General features: G+C 42.6%; 1 protein-coding gene across 1 annotated transcript in view; it reads right to left on the bottom strand.

Moving 5' to 3' along the window:
• The window catches only part of LOC102871799 (chromosome unknown open reading frame, human CXorf23), a 122,324-nt gene that overhangs the window by 305 nt on the left and 99,936 nt on the right, over positions 1 to 22,083 (bottom strand). Inside the window, exon 10 of the mRNA XM_006893825.1 lies at positions 41 to 149. Within this exon, the coding sequence (XP_006893887.1) occupies positions 41 to 149 (109 nt within the window). The remainder of the gene's footprint in view (positions 1 to 40; positions 150 to 22,083) is intronic.

Raw genomic sequence — 22,083 nt, 5'->3', positions numbered from 1 at the left:
GGGGCAGGGCCGGCGCAGGTTGTGGGCGCCCCACACACACCGCCCACTCGGGGGTACGCAGCTTTGCGCTGCCGCCTCCCACCCGCGGCGGCGGGGCGCGAGTCCCAGAAAGTGCCGCGAGACTCCTCGAGACCAGAGGCGCTGGGGGTCTGTGGGCGCACAGGCAGCGGAGGAGCACGTGGGAAAGGGGAGGGAGCGGGCGGGGAGGAACCGACGGGAGGTGGAGCTACTGTGGGAAGAGGTGATCTCCGGCAGGTGAAGCACCCACACCTGGGAAGACCTCCGGGCGGGCAGTGGTCCAGAGGGTGATGGCATGTAGTCCGGGAGGGGGCGGCAACCCAGAAAAAGGTTTCCTAAAGGGGGATGTTGAGAGGTTAAAGAAAATCAGGCGGTTCAGTGCAGTTCAACGTGGAACGTGATGTGAGGGAAATGGAGTTCGACGAGGAGGGGGATGCTGGGGCGCGGCGCTGGCCAGGTGTGGCTGGCCAAGGCCTCTACCAGCAGTGGGATGGAGCCAGGAATTCCCTGAGGCTCCCTGCCCAAAGGACATCAACGTGCTCACACATAGGCTACCGATCCGCGAGTGGACGCTAAAATGTATGCAGGTAATTTGTGGGCATCTCAGAAGCTTCTCACGGGGGTCCATTCACCACCACACTTTGCCTCACAAGATACTCTGCTGACCAAATTTACAGCCCCATTACTTCTTTTTAGGAGCCATGGTGATGCAGTAGTTAAGCATTCGGCTGCTAACCGAAAAAGGGGGATGGGCTTGCTCCATGGGTGAAGAGGCTTTCTTAAAGCCTTGGAAACTCAGTTCACTTCCATTCGGCCCTTTAAGGAAGGGGTCGCTATGGCAGTGGGTTTGATTTTTTTACAGAGGGGAAGTATTTCCTTTCTCTCTCCACCCTCTGGTGGTAGGAAGAGATAGTGAAGGAAATAGGAAACAGGCAGAAAATGAAGAGAGATAAGCTTTTTGGTCATTGAAAACATGAGGAAGGCTGAGGATTACTGGACCCCAGGTGACAAAAGCTGACTTCCATGGCACGTAGTAACACCACCTAATATAGGACTGCCACCATACTGTAAATTTGTTAGGTCTTGAGATGTTCTTGAAACTGTTAAATTAGCTTTTTCAAAACTTCTCTCAGAGTTTCATTAACAAGAAATCAGCACTATCTTTCTATACAAGTTACATACGTAAGCATCCCGGGAAGGTCTAGAGTTTTGATGGCTTTGCGACAAGAAGCTACACTGCAATCCCGAAGACTTGTTTTTTTCCTTGAGCCCCACCTAAAACTGACCTGGGTCATCGCAATTCCAGAAGAGGTTCTCTCCCCCAAAGCCAGGCTCACTGAATTATCACAACCTATTCAGGGAAAGATCCAAACCCCAGAAGGTGCCCTGGCCATATTCCAGCATGGAAATAGCTGAGCTGGACTAGTGGTCAGCTAGCATCTGAAGCTGTAGATTATTTTTGTCTTACTCGGATATGAAATCAACACTCTTGGTACCAAGTAAAGCGATAAGGAGACATACTGCTTTGGAAATGGCCACTGTCAACAACCACTCCAAAATACTGAAGAGCAATGATGTCTATTTGAAGACTAGGGTGTGCCTAACTCAGGTCTTTTCAGTCAATCACTATGCATCTGAGAGCTGGATAATGAATAAGGATTGAAGAAGAATAATTTATGCCTTTGAGTTGTGGAGTTGGAAAAGAGTACCGAATATCCCATGGACTGCCAAAAGAACAGACAGGTAGGGCTTAGAAAAGGTGCAGCCAGAGTGCACCTTGGAAAAGGACATGATGCTTGGAAATGCAGAAGGTGAGCAAAAGAGAGAAAGGCTCAGAGAGATGAATTAACACAATGGTTGCAGCAATGGGTTCAAGTGTATCAGCGATAATAAAGATGGTTCATGACAGTGCATGGTTCAAGTCTGTTGTTCATGGGTCACTAAGAGTCATGCTCAACTACAGGGACAACAGCAGCATCTGAAGTGCTGAGGATTGCTGACTGGCCCATGCATTCTCAGAACAGTCACTCAGGACAACATGACAGTTGGAGGTGTTTGACATCTCAGGAACCAATATGATGGTGGTCAAACTCTCTAGAATTATTTTTTTAAATAAAAATAACAACAATGGAAAAGAAAAAAAAAACCAACCTAACTCAAACCACCAAAAAGCAAAGTCAGCAGCTTTTCTCATCCCACTTAATCTCACTCTTCTCTCTATCCTCTTTGGGGAAGACCTCAGTTCTTTTTTTCTTTTCCTCCACTTTAACACAAGACAGAAAACTTCATTTTAGCTCTGATCTGTTTCAGGACATACCTTTTGGAGGACTCCTTGAGGCAGGGTTGCTTCTTGCATGGACAACTTTGTCAGCAGACCATAAAAGGAGCCCTGGAGGTACAGGGACTAAGCACCCATCAGCTTCTAACCGAGACATCAGGACTTCAAATCCACCAGCCACTCCATGAGAGAAAGATGTGGCAGTATGCTTCTGTGAAAGGTAGATAGATGGGGGGGGGCGGGAATACACACACACACACACACACACACATTTATTTAAAGCTTTATATATAGGAAATCTTATAAGGCTGTTCTGCTTTATCCTATACATCAAAATTGATTCAGTGACCAGGGATTTGGCATTTTGGTATCACAAAAAAACTGAGAGCAAGAATTTACCTTTTTAAAAATTCCTGATCTGTTCCCTAATTTTAATGCTTAACTAAGTTATGAATAACAATGACAGGAATAATTGATGCCTTTGACCTGGCTGTTGGAAAAGAATACTGGATATCCCATGGACTGCCAAGAGAACAAATAAGTATATTTTGGAGAAAGTGCAACCGGGGTGCTCCTTGGAGGCAAGAATCGTGACATTTCAACACACATGCTTTGAACAGGCTGTTAGGAGGGGCCAGTCCTTGGACATCATGTTTGGAAAGGCAGAGGGTCAATAAAAGATAGGAAGACCCTTAGAAGGGTGAACAGACACAGTGACTTTAACAGTGGAGTCAAGTAGATCAGAGAGAATGAGGATGGCACAGGATAGGTCAGGACTCATACCTATTGTTCATAACGTCATACATGACTCACTGGCACCTAACAACAAGAAGTTCTGTCTCCTCTGTTCAAAACACTGTAACAATTAAGTGTACAATTCAGTGATGTTAATTATGTTGGCCTGGTCATGCACTCATCACTATATCCACAAGTTCATCACTTCAAATAGAAATGCCATATGTACCCCCTAAACAGTATCTCCACTCTCCCCTGTCCCCAGTCTCTGAGAGTTATTCATATGATATTTGTGCTGTGGACAAAAAAAAATATTTTTTTTTCATCTGAGGTTTGCAGAACGCATCTCTCTGATGGTTTGAATCCACCAGCAGCTTCCAGGGATAAAGATGACAGTCTCATCCCTCACCGTTTACAGCCTCAGAAACCCAATGGTGCTTCAGTTATGAGTAGATTTCTACTCCACAGGAGTGACTTTGGAGCTAAATTCCAAACTTAAATCTTCCATTTTCTTGGGCATTTATTGTTTGGGCCTTCTGAATTGTTCCTCTGATCTTTCGCCCTTCCTTTAAAGAGCGCTTGCTGACCAGCAAAGGGGAAGCTATTATCGAAACATGTCCAGCTGCTGAAGAGAGGAGATGCTTAATTCCTCATCCTTCCTTCCTCTTCCAAGAGTTGTTTTCTTTTGTTTTAGAGACTCTTTTATTTACATTGTATTTTCTTTTTGGTTTTGTTTTAAATTTTATACTGGTTTATTTACAAACATCTATCTCCTTGTTTTTGAGAGCCAATTCTTTCAATTTCCCTCACCCATCAAATTGTACAACCCCATGATTAACCACCCCTCCCCCTGCACTTCCTCATCTCTCTGGTTCTACCCTCTTCCACCCCTCTTAGACCCTCATATTACAATAATGGTTTTATACATTATTTATCCTTGTGGGACTGAGAGAGTTCACACAGCATAATGTTCTCCAGTCCCTCCCAACTTAGGCAATAATTTACTTGTCATCTTTCTCCCTTGAAACTGCTGGTGGGTTCAAACCACCAAAGAGGTGCAGTCTACAAACCTCAAATGAAAATAAAAAGTATTGTTTTGTCCATAATAACCTGCAGAGGGCAGAAACAGGATCCACATCTCACATCACACACAAAAACCAACTCAAGGTTGGATCAGAGTCCTGGGAGTAAAGCCCAAAACCATAAGAGACAAATTGGGGGGGGGTGCGAAGAGACAAATTGGGATCAAGTTTAGAAGCGCTAGTCCAAGGTATAAAGAGACTGCCAAATACAGCCAGAAATGTATAATCTGAAGAGGATAAAATTGATGAGTAGGACTTTCTAATGATTAAATCCATGTGTGTAACAAAAAGGTTTTTTTTTCCAACAGAGTGAAAAGAAAACCTACTGACTGGGAACAAACATTTGGTAATACTATCTCAGAAAAGTGTCTTATAACAAAAGTTTACAGACTACTCCTGGGTCTCCACAAGAAAAAGACTGATAACCCAATTACAAAATGGGCAAAAGACATGGAAAGAATTTTCACAGAGGAAGATACCCAAATGACAAACAGACACATGAAGAAATGCTCCAAATAAGAGAGATGCAAATCAAAACCACAATGAGGTACCATCCCACTCCAGTAACAGTGGCAAAGTTTAACAGGACAGCAAGTAATAAATGTTGGAGAGGATGTAGAGAGAAAGGAACTCATACATTGTTGCTGGGATTGTAAAATGGCATTCTGGAAGGCAGAGTGCCGCTTCTTCAAAAAGCTGATCATAGACATTCCATATCACCCAACTATTACATTACTTGGAATATACCCTGAGAAAATGAGAACTGAGGCACAAACGAAGATTTGTACACCAAGAGTGTTTTTAACAGAATATTGAGTGCTGTGTTTCAAATTATGTGACCTCATCTCTAGAGAAATACAACTATGTTTAATGCCACATCTTTGTCTCGCTGAATTCCCATTTCTACTGGAGAAGATAATCCATTTAGAGAGCTGCCACGCCTAAAATGCTTATCACATGATTTAAAAGGCCTCACTTGATTGCTCGGAGGTAGACACATAGTTGGGTAAGAATTGAAGCAGTTGAGCGCCTCCTTATCTGGCACTTACAGCCCACCAAAATTTGCTCTCTCCAAGTACTGGGGCTTGACATCTGTAATTTTCATGCAATGAGTGATATTCTGCTTTGATAACCTTTAATATCATATCATCTGTGCTTTAGTAGAAATTACATGCAAAGTGCTTTACAAAAGACAGTCATTATGTAGTGCTTCCAGTGAGCTTTATGGAGAACTGTAAGAAAGTCTCATGATGTTAAAAGGTCTGGACATGCTTCACAAAAGGGGGGATGGGCACATGTCAAAAGGACCCAGGAGCTAAGCCAAAAGTGCTCCCAATGGCCAAAGCCAGAACAGTTTGAGCAACAAGATAAATAATGGTATGGTTGGATTATAACCCACAGAATAAAATCAGTATCAGTCCACACTAGTAAAAATAAGTAACTGACTAAAATCAACAAATAGGGGGAAGGGGCAACTATTCCTTACAGAAGAATTCTAACTGCTACGTATGGAAGTAACGAGAAAAACCAGCATTAGAAGACAAGAACACCTACAACCAGGAGAAGATAAAGTAGATGAATGGGATCTTTTAAGAATCAAATCCCTATGTACATCCAAAAAATCTCCAACAGGGTAAAAAAGGAAGCCACGGACTGGGGAAAAGTATTTGGTAATAACATATCAGATAAGGGACTTATATCCAGAATTTATAAAATACTTGAGCACCACAGCAAGATAAAGGTAAAGAATCCAATAGAAAAATGGGCACAAGATATGGACAGACACTTCACCGAAGACGACATTCAGATGGCTAACAAGCACATGAAGAAATGTTCAAAATCCAGAGATCCAAGATGGCGGCAGAGGTGGAGACAACGTGGTGAGCTGCAGGAGCAGCAGACCACTTGGAACAGGGCCACTTTAGCCTTCAACAAACTTCTGTTTATTGATAATTGAACAGTAAAAGAGTTGATGACTGGTCTTCAGTGAAGATTGAGGCTCAACAACAGGTATTCAAGGATTGTGAGGCCCACAGCTCCCAACCCCCTCCCGCAGAGCCCACACCGCTCCACATCGCTGCAGCAACTCCATGAGTCTCCCACAGCTGGAACCTGTGGATTCCCTCACCCAAGATGGATGGTAGACACCAGGCCTCCCCAAGACTGGTACAGCGGAGCTACCACACTGCCGCAAAGTGGACTTGTTCTGGGGAGAATTCTTGGAGCCAAGATGGCGGCGGCACGGGAAGCGGGTGGCCACTGGCCTCCTGCCCGCGAAATGAAGCACGCGCGCCAGCCACCCATGCAGGAGATGATGCGTGGGAGATGGCGGGCGCCCCCCCAGCCGCCTGCGCACACGAGATGGTGCGCACCCGCAGGTCACCCGTGCGCGAGATTATGCATAGGAGATGGTGCGCGCCCACCAGCCGCCCGCATGCGAGATGATACACAGGAGATGACGTGTGCCCACCAGCGCCCGCATGGGGGATGCCCTGCTGCCTGCAGGTTTGGGTTTCCTTGGACAGCCAGAGAAGATGATCACTGATACAACAGATTGTTGAAAGTAACTGTGAGTTGTATACTTGATGACACTTTAACAGTGGAAGCATGTCCAAGAGGACTGACATCCTAAATGCACCACATATTTTGATCTGTTGAATGCTTATGCCAAAAGCTGTTTAGACCTGGTTTGAGCCTGTTCACAATTCTCAGGTTCCCTTGGCCATTTATAAAGGGGAAGGGCAGTGACACCTACTTTATAGTGTGACCACTTATGGGGGAGTAAAAGTGGAGGTGCTGGAATTGGAGATGGTGTCCCTGGGCACATTAGTACTTGGTCAGGCGAGGGGACCAGATTGGAGTGGGGCCAATTAGAGGGGGAGTGTACAAGCCAGCCCATGGGGGGTGTTGCCCTGCTCTGGATGGGCTGTCTTCGGCTTGGGGCGAGCCGTCATGACCCTCTGCCTGGGGCGGGCTGGCTTCGGCCCTCGGCTCGGGGCGGGCTGTCTTCGGCCCTCGGCTCGGGGCGAGCTGTCATGGCCCTCAGGGTGAGCTCCTCAGTCCCCAGATTGTGCCATCTGACCCATGGGTGGGAAAAAAAATGCCTAGGGTATCCACAGAATTTTATCTAGGCTACTTTCTGCCACCCTCTCCCCCAGTAAACCTGAAACCAGCACCTCCAAAACCCCTCTATTTGTAACTCACAAGTTTGTTCTCTCTAGGTTTGCTCCCTTTCCTACAGGTAACCTTAACACTGAGTTTTACTTCAGACCTGACCTGAACCCAGTGCCAGTGACAAAAAGGAAATACAACTGCCAGCTAAAGAAGCAAAAGAGGATGGAGCCTCTGGGTTCAATCAGCCATCCCCACTGGACCCACCTGGGAAAAGACTTTGCAGTCCAGAGGGCAGCAAATGACAGGAAAATATCTTCTAACAGAACAAGAAGGCAAGCAGCCTTAACCCAAGATCACCAGTAAGGTGATAAAGTGTCCTCCCTTTCCCCCTTCACATCAACACCTGTGTTTAGCCCTTCACATCAACACCTGTGTTTAGCATGAAGCAGCCAGAGAGTCTGCATCCAGTTCCCAAATCAATAAGACAGTTGGTTTAAATACCATTGGAAAATGCTTATCATTCCCCTGTAGCATCTGGTCCCCACTAGATCCTTTCCATTTCCTTCACCTGCTCCCCCCACTAACCAATTTCTGCAGCTCTGCAACTGCATCCCTGCCCATCCTCACCCTTCTGCCCCCAACCCTCACCTCCCTGTACCCCCAATATGTTTTTCTCAATAAAATAAAAAAAAAAGAATGGGGGGAAAATGTTCAAAATCCCTAGCTCTAAGAGAGATGCAAATTAAAACAACTATGAAATATCATCTCACCCCAGTAAGAATAGCAAAATTTAACAGAACAGCAAACAACAAATCCTGGTGAGGTTGTGGAGAAACTGGAACCCTTATTCACTGTTGGTGGGAGTATAAAATGGTGCAACTCCTGTGGAAGGCGGTATGGCACTTTCTCAAAAAGGTGCAAATAGAGATACCACTTGACCCAGCAATTCCACTACTGGGAATATACCCCAAAGAGACCATAACAGACATCCAAGCAGATATATGCACACCCATGTTTATTGCAGCTATGTTCACAATAGCAGAGTTGGAAACAACTCAAGTTCCCATCAACAAACGAATGGATAGAGAAGCTGTGGTATAGTCACACAATGGAATACTATGCTGCTTTGAAAAAACAAGGAACTCATGCAATATTATTCAAAATGGGTGACTCTGGACAACATTATGCTGAGTGAAGTATCTCAGTCACAAAAAGACAAATACTGCATGGTGCCACTGCTGTAAAACAGGACTGACCTTGGGGTTGGAGAGAGACTGAGAAAGATGGTTTCAGTAATGTATACTGCACTGAAACAGATGAGGGAGAAAACTGTTTAAAAGGAATATGTGATTAGGTATTTTTGTCATGACAGGAGTCTAGAGTGAAAGCTGCATGGTGGAATGAACCTGGGTGAGGGTTTGTAAAACAATGAAAGAATTTTACTTTTCCAAGAGGGTAGTGTTCTTGGGGGAGCCTTGGAATGGGAGAAATGTGCAACAATGAATGAATGGAAATCCAAAGCCTCTGTAAATTTTTACTGAAATTAATAAGAAATATAAATGTAAAAAAAATAAGTTAAAGTAAGGAAGGCAATGGATTTATAACTGCTCATGGTAATAACACTATAATATGGCATGGAGGAGGAATAGTGGGACTGTATCCACATTTACAATATGCTTCATACCAAAACCATTTATGGAAAATAGGAACTGCATTGGAACATGTATCTCTGCATTGTAAATGAACATATTGATAATATTTCTAGCCTTAATCTTAAAATATTGTTCAAAATTATTATATATTTCTTTAAATTTTTCCCTCTTTTAACAACTGGGATCTAGAGGGAAGAGAAAAGACCAGAGAATGGCCAAAATTATTGGGGCAGCTATTGCTGCCAGTTTAGGGCCTGTATCAGGAAAAGGAAGTCTTACCCATTAACAGTGCCACCCCAAGGTAATAAAGGAGGTCAGAATTGCTTCCACTGTGGAAAGCTGGGCCACTTTAGTAGACAGTGTCACAGATGAGAGCCACAGATAGGCAAGGGCGTAGAGAGGAAGCTCCCACTCACTTGCTTTAAGTGTGGATCTCAAGGACACATGGCCAAGGGTGGCCCACATCAGGTCCTTGTGGCTGACAGGACTGACATGCCCCAGCTCCCAGCTGGAAACAAAGGAGGACGATTCAATGATTTAGATCCTCCCAAAAGAGCTGTGGGTGAGCGTTAACATTACTGGTAAGTATATTAATTTTCTCCTGGATGCAAGAGCCTATTATTTGGTCCTAAAAGCCTTCTGAGGTCCCAACTCCTCTCACTATTTCTTAGTTGTTGGAATTGAAAACCTCATAAGCTGTTCCTTACTTCACCTCTGCCTTGCATGCAGACTTCTGAGCTGTAAAACAACCCAGTGGTAGATGGAATTTGGTCCAGGACTTAAGAACCATAAATGACAGAGTTGAGCCTCTACATCTTGTGGTTCCTAATTTTTATACTATAATAGACAAAGTGCTAGTCAATAAGCCTTTTATTTTAAGAACTACCGTCCCTCTGTAACTTGATTTGTTAGAACCTCTACTTGGAATATTATTGCTTTTAATTTTTGACTCATGTACTTTTTAACTTGTTAGTTAAATTTGTGTCTTCTAGGCTGCAACAATTCCATGATGCATCTTCAAGGATATGGCTAAGCACAACTGATAACAGTGCACCTAAATTCCAAAATCAATCGCCACTATAGTCTACATGTTTCTTATTGCAAAAGGGGCCCTTTAGAGTAGTGAAAGAAGATCTTCACCCTGAAACCTACAGCGTCCCTTTTCAGCAAGAAGTAGCTAAGAGAATGTGCTGTCCCCATTTCCTTATGAATCAGGTGAAATATCTCTCTCAGGGAGGAGTGATAGGGAATGGCAAAGGACACACTGGCAAAGGAGATTAATCAGAACTGGTTTTGACAATCACTATGGCAATTGGACAATTAAAACAGACTTACAAGGGCAAAAAAAAGGAACGAACTTGGGGGGGCAGAAAAAATAGTGCAACAATGACTGAATGGAAATCCAAAATATCTGTAAATGTTCATTAAAATCAATAAAATTAATTTGTTTTTAAAAAGGGGGTGGAAGACAAGAACAAGATGCAGTGGGACTGGATGGGACAGGGTGATAATGTATATGAATGATTGTATAAAATTCAATGTACATGAATGAAACAATGTTTATGAATGATTTTATTAAAAAAGATCACAATAATAATTGACAAAGCTATAAAATGGAAGTAGCATGTTCTTGCTTACAAATCCAAAGAGTGCAGGAATTTTGTACCTAAAACATACCAAAAGATCCCCAGTGTACAGACTGCCTTGTTGGAAACATTTTCCCATCATTTTTCCAAGATGCTGCTTGTCTTAAAAAAAAAAAAGTCTGCTGTTAGGGACCTCTACAAAGTACTGAAGAACAATGGTGTCTCTCTGGAGACTGATACAGTTCATGGTCTTTGCTATCACTTGTTATGCATCAGAGAGTTGGACAATGACCAAGGAGGAAAGAAGAAGAATTGATGCCTTTGAGCTGTGGTGCTGGAGAAGAGTATTGAGGGTACCATGGACTGCCAAGAAAACAAACAGATTCATCCTGGAGAGGGTCAAACCGGGCTGCTCCTTGGAGGCAAGGATTCTAAGGCTCCGTCTAACATACTTTAGACATGTTGTGAGGAGAGACTGGTCCTTGGAGAGGGACATAATGCTTGGTAGGATGGAGGGACAGCGCAGGAGGGGAAGGCCCCCTATGAGGTGGATTGATTCAGTGACTGGGGTAATCGAGATGGGTGTATCGGAGACAGTGTGATTGGCACAGGACAGAGCAGAGTTTAGGACTGTTGTACATAAGGTCGCTATGAGTCGCAAGCGACTCAATGGCACTTAACAACAAACAACAAATTAGAAGAGTGGTCTTAGGAGATTAACAAGGAATATGGTTTCTACTTCCTATACACCATACCTCTCACACACAGAGACACTACAAAGTTCGTGTGTAAGGACATTTCCCTAATTAAATTGCAAGTCAAATACTAATCAGAAAAAGATCTCAATTTAAGGTCTTAAGTTTGATATAAGTGATAACAACTTTCAGTCAAATAAATGGCATTAACTTATTGTTGTTAGGTGCTTTCAGGTCAAGTATGACTTTGAGCAACTCTGTGAACAACAGATCTGACCCCTGTCCTATCCTGTGCCATCCTCATTATCTCTGGCATACTTGAGTCCATTGCTGAAGTCAGTCTATATTGTTGAAAGTCTTCCTCTCTTTCATAGACCTTTCCAAACATGATGTCCCTCTCCAAGGAATAGCCTCTCCTAGCAACAAGCCCAAAAGTATGTGAGACGAAGCTTTGCCATCCTTGCCTCCAAGGAGCACTGTGGCTGCACTTTTCTCAAGACATTGTGTCTGTTCATTTGGCAGTCCACGAGACTTCTCTAGTGTTGTTTTCCAGCACCACAGCTCAAAGGCATCAATGCTGCTTCTGTCATCCTTATTCAATGTCCAACTCTCAGATGCTTAGCAAATGATTGAAAAAGATAATGGCCTGAATCAGGTGCACCTTAATATTAAAACTGACATCAATGCTCCTCAGTACTTTGGAGAGGTCCTTGACAGCAGACTTTCCCAGTGCAATACATCTCCTGGCTACTGGTACCAAGAGTGTTGATTGTGGATCCAAGTAAGATGAAATTATTGACAGTTTCAATCTTTTCTCCATCTATCCCATGATGTTTCTTATAGATCCAAGTGGTGAAGATTTTTGTCTTAATTTTGAAGTGTAATCCATGTTGAGGGCTAGTATTAACCATAATCTTATGCATTAACATAAGAAGCAACTATCCCAACAGAACAATTAAAAAAAAATAGGAGCTGATAAAATAGAGACAGGGAGCTTATTCATAATAAAGAGTTGCAAGTATGCACTGACTTGCAAAAAAGGTTTTCTCTTTCAGTCAAATCCCAGGTCCCCATCACAGACTGGGGTGGCCATGGAGCGGAGTGTCTAGGGTGCCCACAGACATTTGCTGGCCTCCCAAAGAGAAAGAAGGAGAAGTGAGACTTCTCAGACGTTGGGAAGCAGAGTTGTGAGAGGGCTTACGAAGGTCTGAGTGGAAGTGGCAGGGATGCCATTCTAACAGCAGATTGTAATCTGTGAACAAGATGTTCAAGCAAATGTAGGTACAAAACCCTGTGGGCAGCAAAGAGGAGCACAAATCTCTCAACTGACTGGCTTTGGAAGGGGGACTCCAGTGAGCCCTGCAGAAGAGGGGCTGGTCCGGGCCAGAGTAGGTAAGGGCAAACAACATCCATCCACCATGAGATGGTGCATTCTAGAGGCATTTCAGTGATAGGGTATGATGAGACACTATTTGAAGCCAGTTACAAAGAAGAGAGAATTTAAGAGACATGTTTTGTTGCCTAGTTTTAGAAGCTGAGTACATGGAGAAATGAACCACGTGCAAAAGAAAGTCTGGGGTTAATGAGCTCAAGTCTGAATCTAATGAAAAGTGAATATAGTAAAGTTGCAGGGTTAAAGGTCAACAAACAAAAAATCACCTAGGTTCCCATACACAAGCAATAAGAAATGTGAAAGGGAAATCAGGGATGATAATTCCACTTACAATGAGAATAAAATTCCTGGGAGTAAATCTAACCATGGATGTGAAGGAATTATAGAATTGAACCCGATTAAAAAAAGCAACAAACACTGTTGGGAAAGATCGAAGAATACTTAAATAATTGTAAAGATGCTCCGCATTCATGTATTGAAAGTTCTCATATTCTTAAGATGTCAGTCCTACCCAAAGCATTGAATATTCAACACAATCTCAATCAAAATGCCAATCGCCTTTCTTCACAGGACTAGTAAAACCAATTCTTGATCTTCTTTGGAAATAGAATGGCAAGAGCCCCACACCGCTAAAGCAATGATGAAAGAGAACAAAGTAGGAAGACATACACTTTCTGATTTTAAAATATAGAGCAATTGAAACCAAAACCGCCTGGTGCTGGAATAACAAGAGACATATGTTGTTGGATGTCACGGAATTGACGGATTCATAGCATCTGTATACACAACAGAATGAAACCCATTGGAATAGAATTCAAAGTCCAGAAATAAACTCACACATCTATGATCAGCTGATTTTTTTACAGGGGTGCTAAGTCCATTCGATAGTGGAAGAAGAATGTCTTCACTAAATGGTGCTGGGAAAACTGGATCTTCACATGCAGAAAAATTAAACATGGTCCAGGCCTCACACCCAGATGGTTCTCAGGCCCCTGAGGCCATAGGACTTAACTGAAAAGTCTTTGAAGCAGGCGCCCACTTAATAAGATGTGGCACAACTCATTTCTAGCACATCTTCTTATTAAATAGAGTTGGTCAAATCGAGTTGCTCTTTTAAAAAATAATTACAGGTCAGCCAGAAGCAAAAGTGGGAAGTTCAACTTCTTTGCTTTGCTTGCCAGCCCTGGCCTTGGGCTTCTACTTGCCAGGTCCTGGTAAGTTCTTCCTGGTGGTTCTCAAATGTGCCCCCCAGACCAAACATTAGCATTAGTGTGTAGACTGAGCAGGGGATCCCAGCAATCAGCATTGTAACAAGCCCTCGGGGGAGAGGGGGGAAATTCAGACACAGCCAGGGCATGAGAACCACTGGTTCATCTCAGTCCTGAGCCCAGCATCAGAGGAACTGGTTGGTCCTTAGTAACGAAAATGCATTCCACTGATACACACCCTTGTGCTGCTCAAATAGACTGTTTTCTTTAAAATACTCTTGTACTAAAATTTCTAAAAAATTATTGGGGAAATCTTCTGTCATGGACCTCTCTAGAATGCTGAAGAGCAACGATGTCAGTAAAGATATAAATAAATCTGTCTTGGAGAGGGTGAAGCCAAGTCTCCCCTTAGAGACTAGGATTTTGAAGCTCTGCCTCACATACTTTGGGCATGTGGCCTGGAGAGATTGGTCCTTGGAGAAGGACATCATGCTTGGAAGGGTGGATGGACAGCACAGGAGAGGGAGATCCCGGATGAGATGGATTGATACAGTACCAGGGGCAATGGGGGTTGGCATGTCTGAATCAATGAGACTGCTTCAGGACAGGACAGGCTTCAGAACTGCTGTACATAGGGGTGCTGTACATCACAAGCAACTCAATGGCACATAAAAACAGTCACATGATAGGTTTGGAAGCTGGAGTGGCATCCACTTCCTAAACAACATGCCTCTGGAAACTCTATGAACTTTGATAGAGGGGCTTCAGGCCTTTTGTTCATAAAGTCACTATGAGTCATGCTCGACTCAAATGCAATCAACAATAACAACAACAGTTGCTCATTATTTTTTAACTGTAGAAAACATTAAAGATACAAAAATCAAAACTTGTTAATTCTCCATGAGGTTTCCAAAACTGTAAACCTTCATGGGAAGAAACTGATCACCTGTATCCCACTGAGCCGCAGGTGGATTCGAACAAATGACCTTTCAGTTAGTAGCACAATTCATAACACACACAACAACCAGAGCTCCTTTAAGAAACAAGAAGATGAAAATTCTCCATAGTCCTCCATAATTACCAATTATTGCAGAGGTAATTGATAATCACTATTAATTTCCAACAGAATATTCCTCCAGACCCTTTAAAGAAGGATATAACAACAGTAAGATGCTCCAGGAAATGGATTACTACAGCGACTACCACAGTGGGCTCAAGCATATCAGACACATTTCCCCTATAGCGTTCTCAATCACCTTTGGTTTTTCTCATAAATCTGATGAAGAAAAATTAAACCTGATCTGGACCAGCACTTACAGAGAATAGATTTCATAACTTTCTTCCAGGAAAAAAAATCATAATTCCTGGGATGGTGGGGGGCGGGGGGAATGCTGTAGCAATTCTCTGGCAATTAATGAGATGAAGCTCTTCTCAGAAAACTAGCTACTTTCCCTCTGACTGACCTAAAGTTAGAAATCTAGAATCTTTAATTATACAGTCTTCCCCCCTCACCTTACATCCAGTCTGACAATGATTGCTTAAACATTCAATTTTAATAACACATCCTAACCAAGAGAGAAGCTTGAAATTACAGTTGACATGTACTCATGATTAAATTTGTGAAAAGATTTCTATACGCATATATCTTCAACTGTAGACAATACAAGCAAGTTATCTGATAGGAATCTAACCTTTTCCCAGGACCCAAATAAAAGTGAAAGGTTCAACCTTACATGAAATTACATGCTACCTTTCTTTCAAACAAGCTCCCTAGGCAAAAGCAGTGATCTTAAACTAATAATTGTTTCCTTTATGCAACATTTTGTCCTTGATTTACTTCTCATGTGGTTCTAGTCCCATTCTTGGAGGACAGGCAAGTTCCAAGAGGCTGTTGGCATGCTCTATGTACTTTGGCAGGAAAAGGGCAGCCTGCGAATTGAAAGCCAGCGGCATTAGAGACTAAGTATCTTCTGAAGTTGGACGAACAGCCCGCTTTTTTTCCATGGGGTTCATGAGTTGAAATTCCTATTTGTTATTGTTAGTAGATATTGTCCATCAACTACTCTTCATATAGCCTAGCTTCTTATTTACTCAGCATACAGATTCATAAAGGATGGGAAAAGACTACACACCGTTCCTGATTTTAAACCTCTTGATCTATGGAGAGTTTTTGCATAAGCACAATTAAGTGTTTTGGGATTCCCATTCTTAACAATGTTAGCCATAGTTTGTTATGGTCCCACAGTCAAATGCCTTTGCACAGTCTATAAAACAGAAATGACCATTCTTCTGGTATTCTCTGCTTTCAGCCAGATCCATTTGACACCAGCACAGATAATCCTCATGCCACAGTGTCTTCTGAATCTAACTTGAATTTCTAGAAGTCCCCTCTCTATGTATTGCTCCAGCCATTTTTTAGCAATCTTCACCAAGATTTTACTCACGTGTACTATTGACGATAATGTTTTATCATTTCCACATTTCGTGGTTTCCACATCGCTTGGCATAGAAGAGTAGGTGTTTCCAATTGTGTCTGTTTGTTGAATTGCCTCTTTGGTATTCTGTCAACTGCCAGAGGAAGCTTTTTTCACCAATGCGTTCAGTGCAGCCTGGCCTCCTTCCATCAGCACCATTAGTTCTTAGTCATATGCAACTTCTTGAAATAGTTCAGTTGCCAACCAGTTCTTTTCTAGTACAGTGACTGTGTAAAAAGCAAAGATCTTAAGCAAATAATTGCTTCCGTTTGGGGAGAAGCAGAGGTCCACAATATTCTTTTCTGGTACAGCAACTGTTCCTTCCATCTTAATCTGTTTTATAGCTTTGTAGTTTTATATTTTTCTTTATCTAACACTGAAATATTGGTTATTTCTATGATTGGGAAAATATCTTTCATCTCCTCTTTTCCATAAAATGCTTATCTGTCAAGATACTGTTCTAAATCTGAGCATTCAGATTAAAATAGACTAGGAAGAAGGATTGGCCATCCACTTCCAAAAGAGCAGGCCTTCTAAAACCCTCAGTACAAAAGAACACACTTAGACTAGCAGATCGGACAACTGAGGTGGAGCCCGCAAGTAAAGAAACACAAAGGAGGAGGAACAGTTGTCAGCAGACTCTAGTGATTGGAACGTGGAATGTGATAACCATGAATGTAGGAAAATTGGATGTTGTTAATGAAGAAAAGGAATGCATAAATATTGACATACTAGGTATTGGTGAGATGAGATGGATTGGCATGGGGCTTTTAAAGTCAGATGATCATATGATCTATTACTCCAGAGATAAAAAGGTGAGGAAAAATTGGTTTGCTTTCATATTTAAAAAAGTCATTTCTAGATGTGTCTTGAAATACAGTATAGTGAGTGACAGGATAATAGCCATACACATACAAGGAAGTCCAGTGAATACCACTATCATTCAAATATATGCACCAACAACCAGAGCCAAAGAAGAATAAATAGAAGATTTCTACCAACTTTTGCAGTCAGAGATCGATTAAACATGCAATCAAGATGTATTAATGATAATGGATGACTGGAACACAAAAGTTAGGAACAGAGAAGAGGGATCAGTAGTTGGAAAACATGGACTTGGTGACAGAAATGAAAGAAACTGGAGATAGAATGACAGAATTTTGCACAATCAACTATTTATTCATTGCAAATACGTTTTCTAAGAAATAGAAACTATACACATATAGGCTATACACATGGATTTCACCTGATGGCATGCATAGGAATCAGATCGATTACATCTGTGGAAAGAACTGCTGGAGTAGCTCAGTATCAGCTGTGAAAACTAGGCCACGTGCTGACTGTGGAACAGACCACCAACTACTTACATGCAAGTTTAAGCTGAAGCTGAGGAAAATTAAATCAAATCCACAGGAACCAAAATATGACCTTGAGCCTATCTATCCCATGAGAATTTCAAAACTATCTCAGGAACATGTTTGAGGCTTTGAACACTAATGAGAGAAGACCAGATGAACTGTGGGAAGATATAAAAAATACCATCCAGGAAGAATGCAAGAGGTCAGTACAAAGAAGAGGAAGAAAAGACAAAAATGGGTATCAGAGAAGACTCTGAGTATTGCACTGGAGCACCGAGAAGCCAAAGCAAAGGGAAGAAATCAAGATATTAAGGAGCTGAACAAAAGATTTCAAAGGGCAGCGTAGGAAGACAAAGTAAAGTATTATAATTAAATGTGCCAGGAGCTGGAGTCAGAAAATAAAAAGGGCCGAACTCACTCAGCATTTCTTAAGCTCAAGAAACTGAAAAACAAATTCAAGCCTCAAGTTGCAATATTTAAGGATGCTCTGGGCAGAATATGAAATGATCCAGGAAGTATTAAAAGAAGATGGAAAGAGTATACAGAATCATTGTACCAAAAGGAATTGGTGGACACAGAAGAATTTCATGCAACAACGTATGAGCAGGAGACTGTGGTGATGAAGGAAGAAGTTCAAGCTGCTCTGAAAGAACTGGCCAGAAAACAATGCCCCAGGAATTGACAGTATACCAATTGATATATTTCAACAAAGAGATGCTGCCCTAGATGTGTTCACCAAATTGTGCCAAGAAATCTGTAGGACAACCACCTGGCTGGAAGAGATTTATATTTGTTCCCATTCCAAAAAAAAGATGATCCAACAGAGTGTGGAAATTATCAAATATCATTAATATAACAAGCAAGCAAGATTCTGCTGATGATTATCCAAAACCGACTAGAACAACACATCAGCAGAGAAATGCCAGAAGTCCAGGCTGGGTTTAGAAGGGGTCGTGGTACTAGGGATATTGTTGCTGATATTAGATGGATCTTGGCTGAAAGCAGGGAGTACCAGAGGAATGTCTATCTGTGTTACCCGGACTATGCAAGGGCATTTGACTGTGTGTACCACAACAAATTGTGGCTGACTGAGACGAATGGGAATCCAAGAACACTTGCTCACGCTTATTCACAACCTGTACTTGGATCAGGAGGCAGTCATCAGAGCAGAGCAAGGAAACACTGCATGGTTCAAAACTGGGAAGGGTATATGCCAGGGATGTGTCCATTTCCATACCTTTGCAACCTGTATGCAGAACAGATTATCCAGGAAGCTGTGCTCATGAGGAGAAATGAGGGGTCAGGATTGGATTAGGATTCATCAACCATCTGCGTTATGCAGATAAGACAACTCTGCCTGCTGAAACTGAGGAGGACCTAAAGCACTTACTGTAGAGGGTCAAGGACTGCAGCCTTCAATATGGATTGAAGGTCAATATTTTTAAAAAAAAACCACTCAAAGATTCTCACCACTGGGCCAATTGGCAGCATCGTGAAAGGTGGTGAAGAGACTGTGATTGTAAATAGCTTTAGTTTGGTTGGCTCCACAATCAACCCTCTTGGCACCAGTAGCCAGTAAATTGAAAAGACATATTGTGTTGGGAAAGCCTGCTGCCAGAGCCCTCTCAAAAATACTGAAGAGCAATGATATAAGTCTGGAGACTAAGGTGCGCCTGATACAGGCCATGGTCTTTGCAATCACTTGCTATGCATCAGAGAGCTGGCAATGACTAGGGATGACCGAAGGAGAATTGATGCCTTTGAGCTGGGGTGTTGGAGAAGAGTATTGAATATACCATGGACTGATAAGAGAACAAACAGGTTTGTCCTGGAGAGGGTTAAGCCAGGCTGCTCCTTGGAGGCAAGGGTCTGAAGCTTCATCTGATATTGTTTGGACATATTGCTTGGGAGGGTGGAGGGGACAGCACAGTAGAGGAAGACCCTCAATGAGATGGATTGATTCAGTGACTGGGGTAATAGGAGTAGGTCTGTCAGAAACAGTAAGATTGGCACAGGATAGAGCAGGGTTTAGGGCTGTTGTACATTGGATTGCTGTGAGTCTTAGGAAACTCGATGGCACATAACAACAATTATTTTATAATAAATGAGTCAAATTAAACAAGTAAAACGTTTAAAAATCACAACTGCCGGACTTTGAAGTATCTAATTTACCCAATTATACCAAAAAGTGCACACTTCTCGTTAATGCTAATATACTGTTTGTGTTTGGTTTCTCTCCCACTCAGATCCCTGTAAAATTACATTAAAAGAACAAAATGGGAGTATGCTCATAAGGATAGGGGTGCAGGAGAAGAAACAAGACAGGACTAGATTTTTTTTTCTTTTAATTAATTTTAATGAACGTTTGAAGAGACTTAGGGTTTCCAGTCATTCATTGTTGCACTTTTCTCCCTACCCACCCCTTCCCCCCAGTCCACTCTTCTTGAAAAGAAAGAAAAACTCATTGTTATTCAATCTCTTCACCCCCAAGTCCACACCACTATGTAGCCTTCACTCTGGACTTCTCTAATGACAAGGCTACCCATCAGGACTAGATTTTTATTGGAGTGTGAACAGCAGCCAAGGATGGAGAAGAGGCTTAGTGGCAAGTCACCACCACAGCAGAACCCAGGAATGGAGCCCCCCGCTGAGGAACACCAGCCAGATACCACGGGCAGGAGATGAGAGGCTCCTTCTCCAGGAAAAAACCCAACAGGCCTGGAGGAAAGATCTCCTGATACTGACGTGGGAGCAAGCAACGAAATTCTAGTTCTCTGCCAATGCGTAGGCAGGTGCGATTCACAGTGGCTCTCCATTAAGCTATTGAGAACACTTTGCCTGTGTAAATTGGAGCAATGGGTGGGAACTTCTAGAAGATTCTCGAGAATTGCCTTAGCTGCTTACAAGCTTTGGAACTTCAAGCCAAGGCCTTTCACAGCAACTCCTCTCATCTCTTTGGCAATGTCCCTGTGCTCTGTCCTCCCCTCCTCCCCTCTTGCACTTCCAATGCCCTAATTCTATAGTCAACCCTTTATATCTGAAAGAAACAATGGCTTCTGTTCTGGTCACACTCAGACTGGAGAAGCTCTCAACAAACCAAAAAGACTCCCTCCCCTAGCCCTTCAGCCTTTCAGTAGTAACCGTTATTTTAACCCCTGGGATACTGAACTAACCAACCTGCGTTGTTTCTCCCTTAACTCTGCCCACATGTTCATAAGATACCTGTTTAGTAAAGCCTCCTAAATGACTCAGAGTGAGTGGAGCATCTGTTTCCTGCCATACGTGACCCATCACCCTGCCCCAGAGCCCCTGACCAGGCTTACAGGACTCCCCATCAACATGTAACAGGCCTCAGTGTTAAAAACTGGCTACTGACAGTTCCTCATCATCCTTTGATTTGCCTGGGCTTATTTTCTACTCAGATATTGGTATTAAACTTCCCAGAGAAGTGTTAGAACCCCAGATATGAGCCTAAGAAATAGAGTTCATGAAGTCAGTCTGCAGCTTTCTTGGAAGAACTAGAATGTCAGGTTGAATTTCTAAGCAGCAGGTCGTTGCCTCCCCCTGGCTGCGTTGTGCACCCCCTAGGCCTCTGAAGACTTGCTCACTGCACTCAGACCCGCTTCCAGTCAGAATTCTCTCCAGATGCCCCCTCCCTCCTTCACACTGTCCTCTCTGCTCTCCATGCCATCAGTGCTCACTGCCCAAAATTGATCTATTAAAGCTGATCCCTTTGTGAAGTCTTAAAACTCACTACCCACAATCCCCAGCTGCACAGCAAAAAGCTTCCCCACCATGTTGCATGAGCAGAAGAGTGGAAGCCAAGGAGTCAAAGACAGACACTCTTCCTGGTGGAGAATGGGAATGGCTCACATTCGTCACTGTTCCACCCTCAGGTGGAACACTGTCTCTAAGAACTCTTCACTGTAGTATCCATGATTTGGGATTTTGAAAGTGCCAATCATACATTAAATTATATACTTGGGTTTACTTTTTATTCCTAGTATGCTGGTATGCTAAAGCCCTGATTATGACCATTATGTTGGTTTATTGGTGTTTCTCAAGCATCTTTAATGGTTTCATTTTGAAGAAAAAAATGGGTGGCCCAGGAGGAATCTTGGGCTGTAAGTGCTGATGGCTCTTCTGATTGTCACATTCAAAGAGGAGAAAGGGTGTACATTCTATTAATTTTCAAATGCCAAGCACAAGACTCACTTTCAATAAGGTTTCAATCTCTATCTATTGCTTTCCAATCATTTTTTTAAATGAAGTAAAAAAATTTTAAGTATTCTAAGCTATGGATGGATGGCTTTTGGGAGAACATACTGAGAACTGAATTTAGCTCTACACTGAATGAAACATTAATGAAAAGTTTAGTGATCTTAAGGGATTTAATTTTTTTTAAATTTAGGTTGTTTATTTTTCATTTCATTGAACATCTACAGAGATTTTGGGATTCCATTCATTCATTGTTGCACCCTTCTCCCCGC

Source organism: Elephantulus edwardii, unplaced genomic scaffold, assembly GCF_000299155.1.
Source record: "Elephantulus edwardii isolate Elephantulus edwardi_28Jun2011 unplaced genomic scaffold, EleEdw1.0 scaffold00131, whole genome shotgun sequence".
In the NCBI taxonomy this organism is placed as follows: domain Eukaryota; kingdom Metazoa; phylum Chordata; class Mammalia; order Macroscelidea; family Macroscelididae; genus Elephantulus; species Elephantulus edwardii.
The sequence above is the reverse complement of the archived record's forward strand: the minus strand, read 5'-3'. Positions and strand labels throughout refer to the sequence as shown.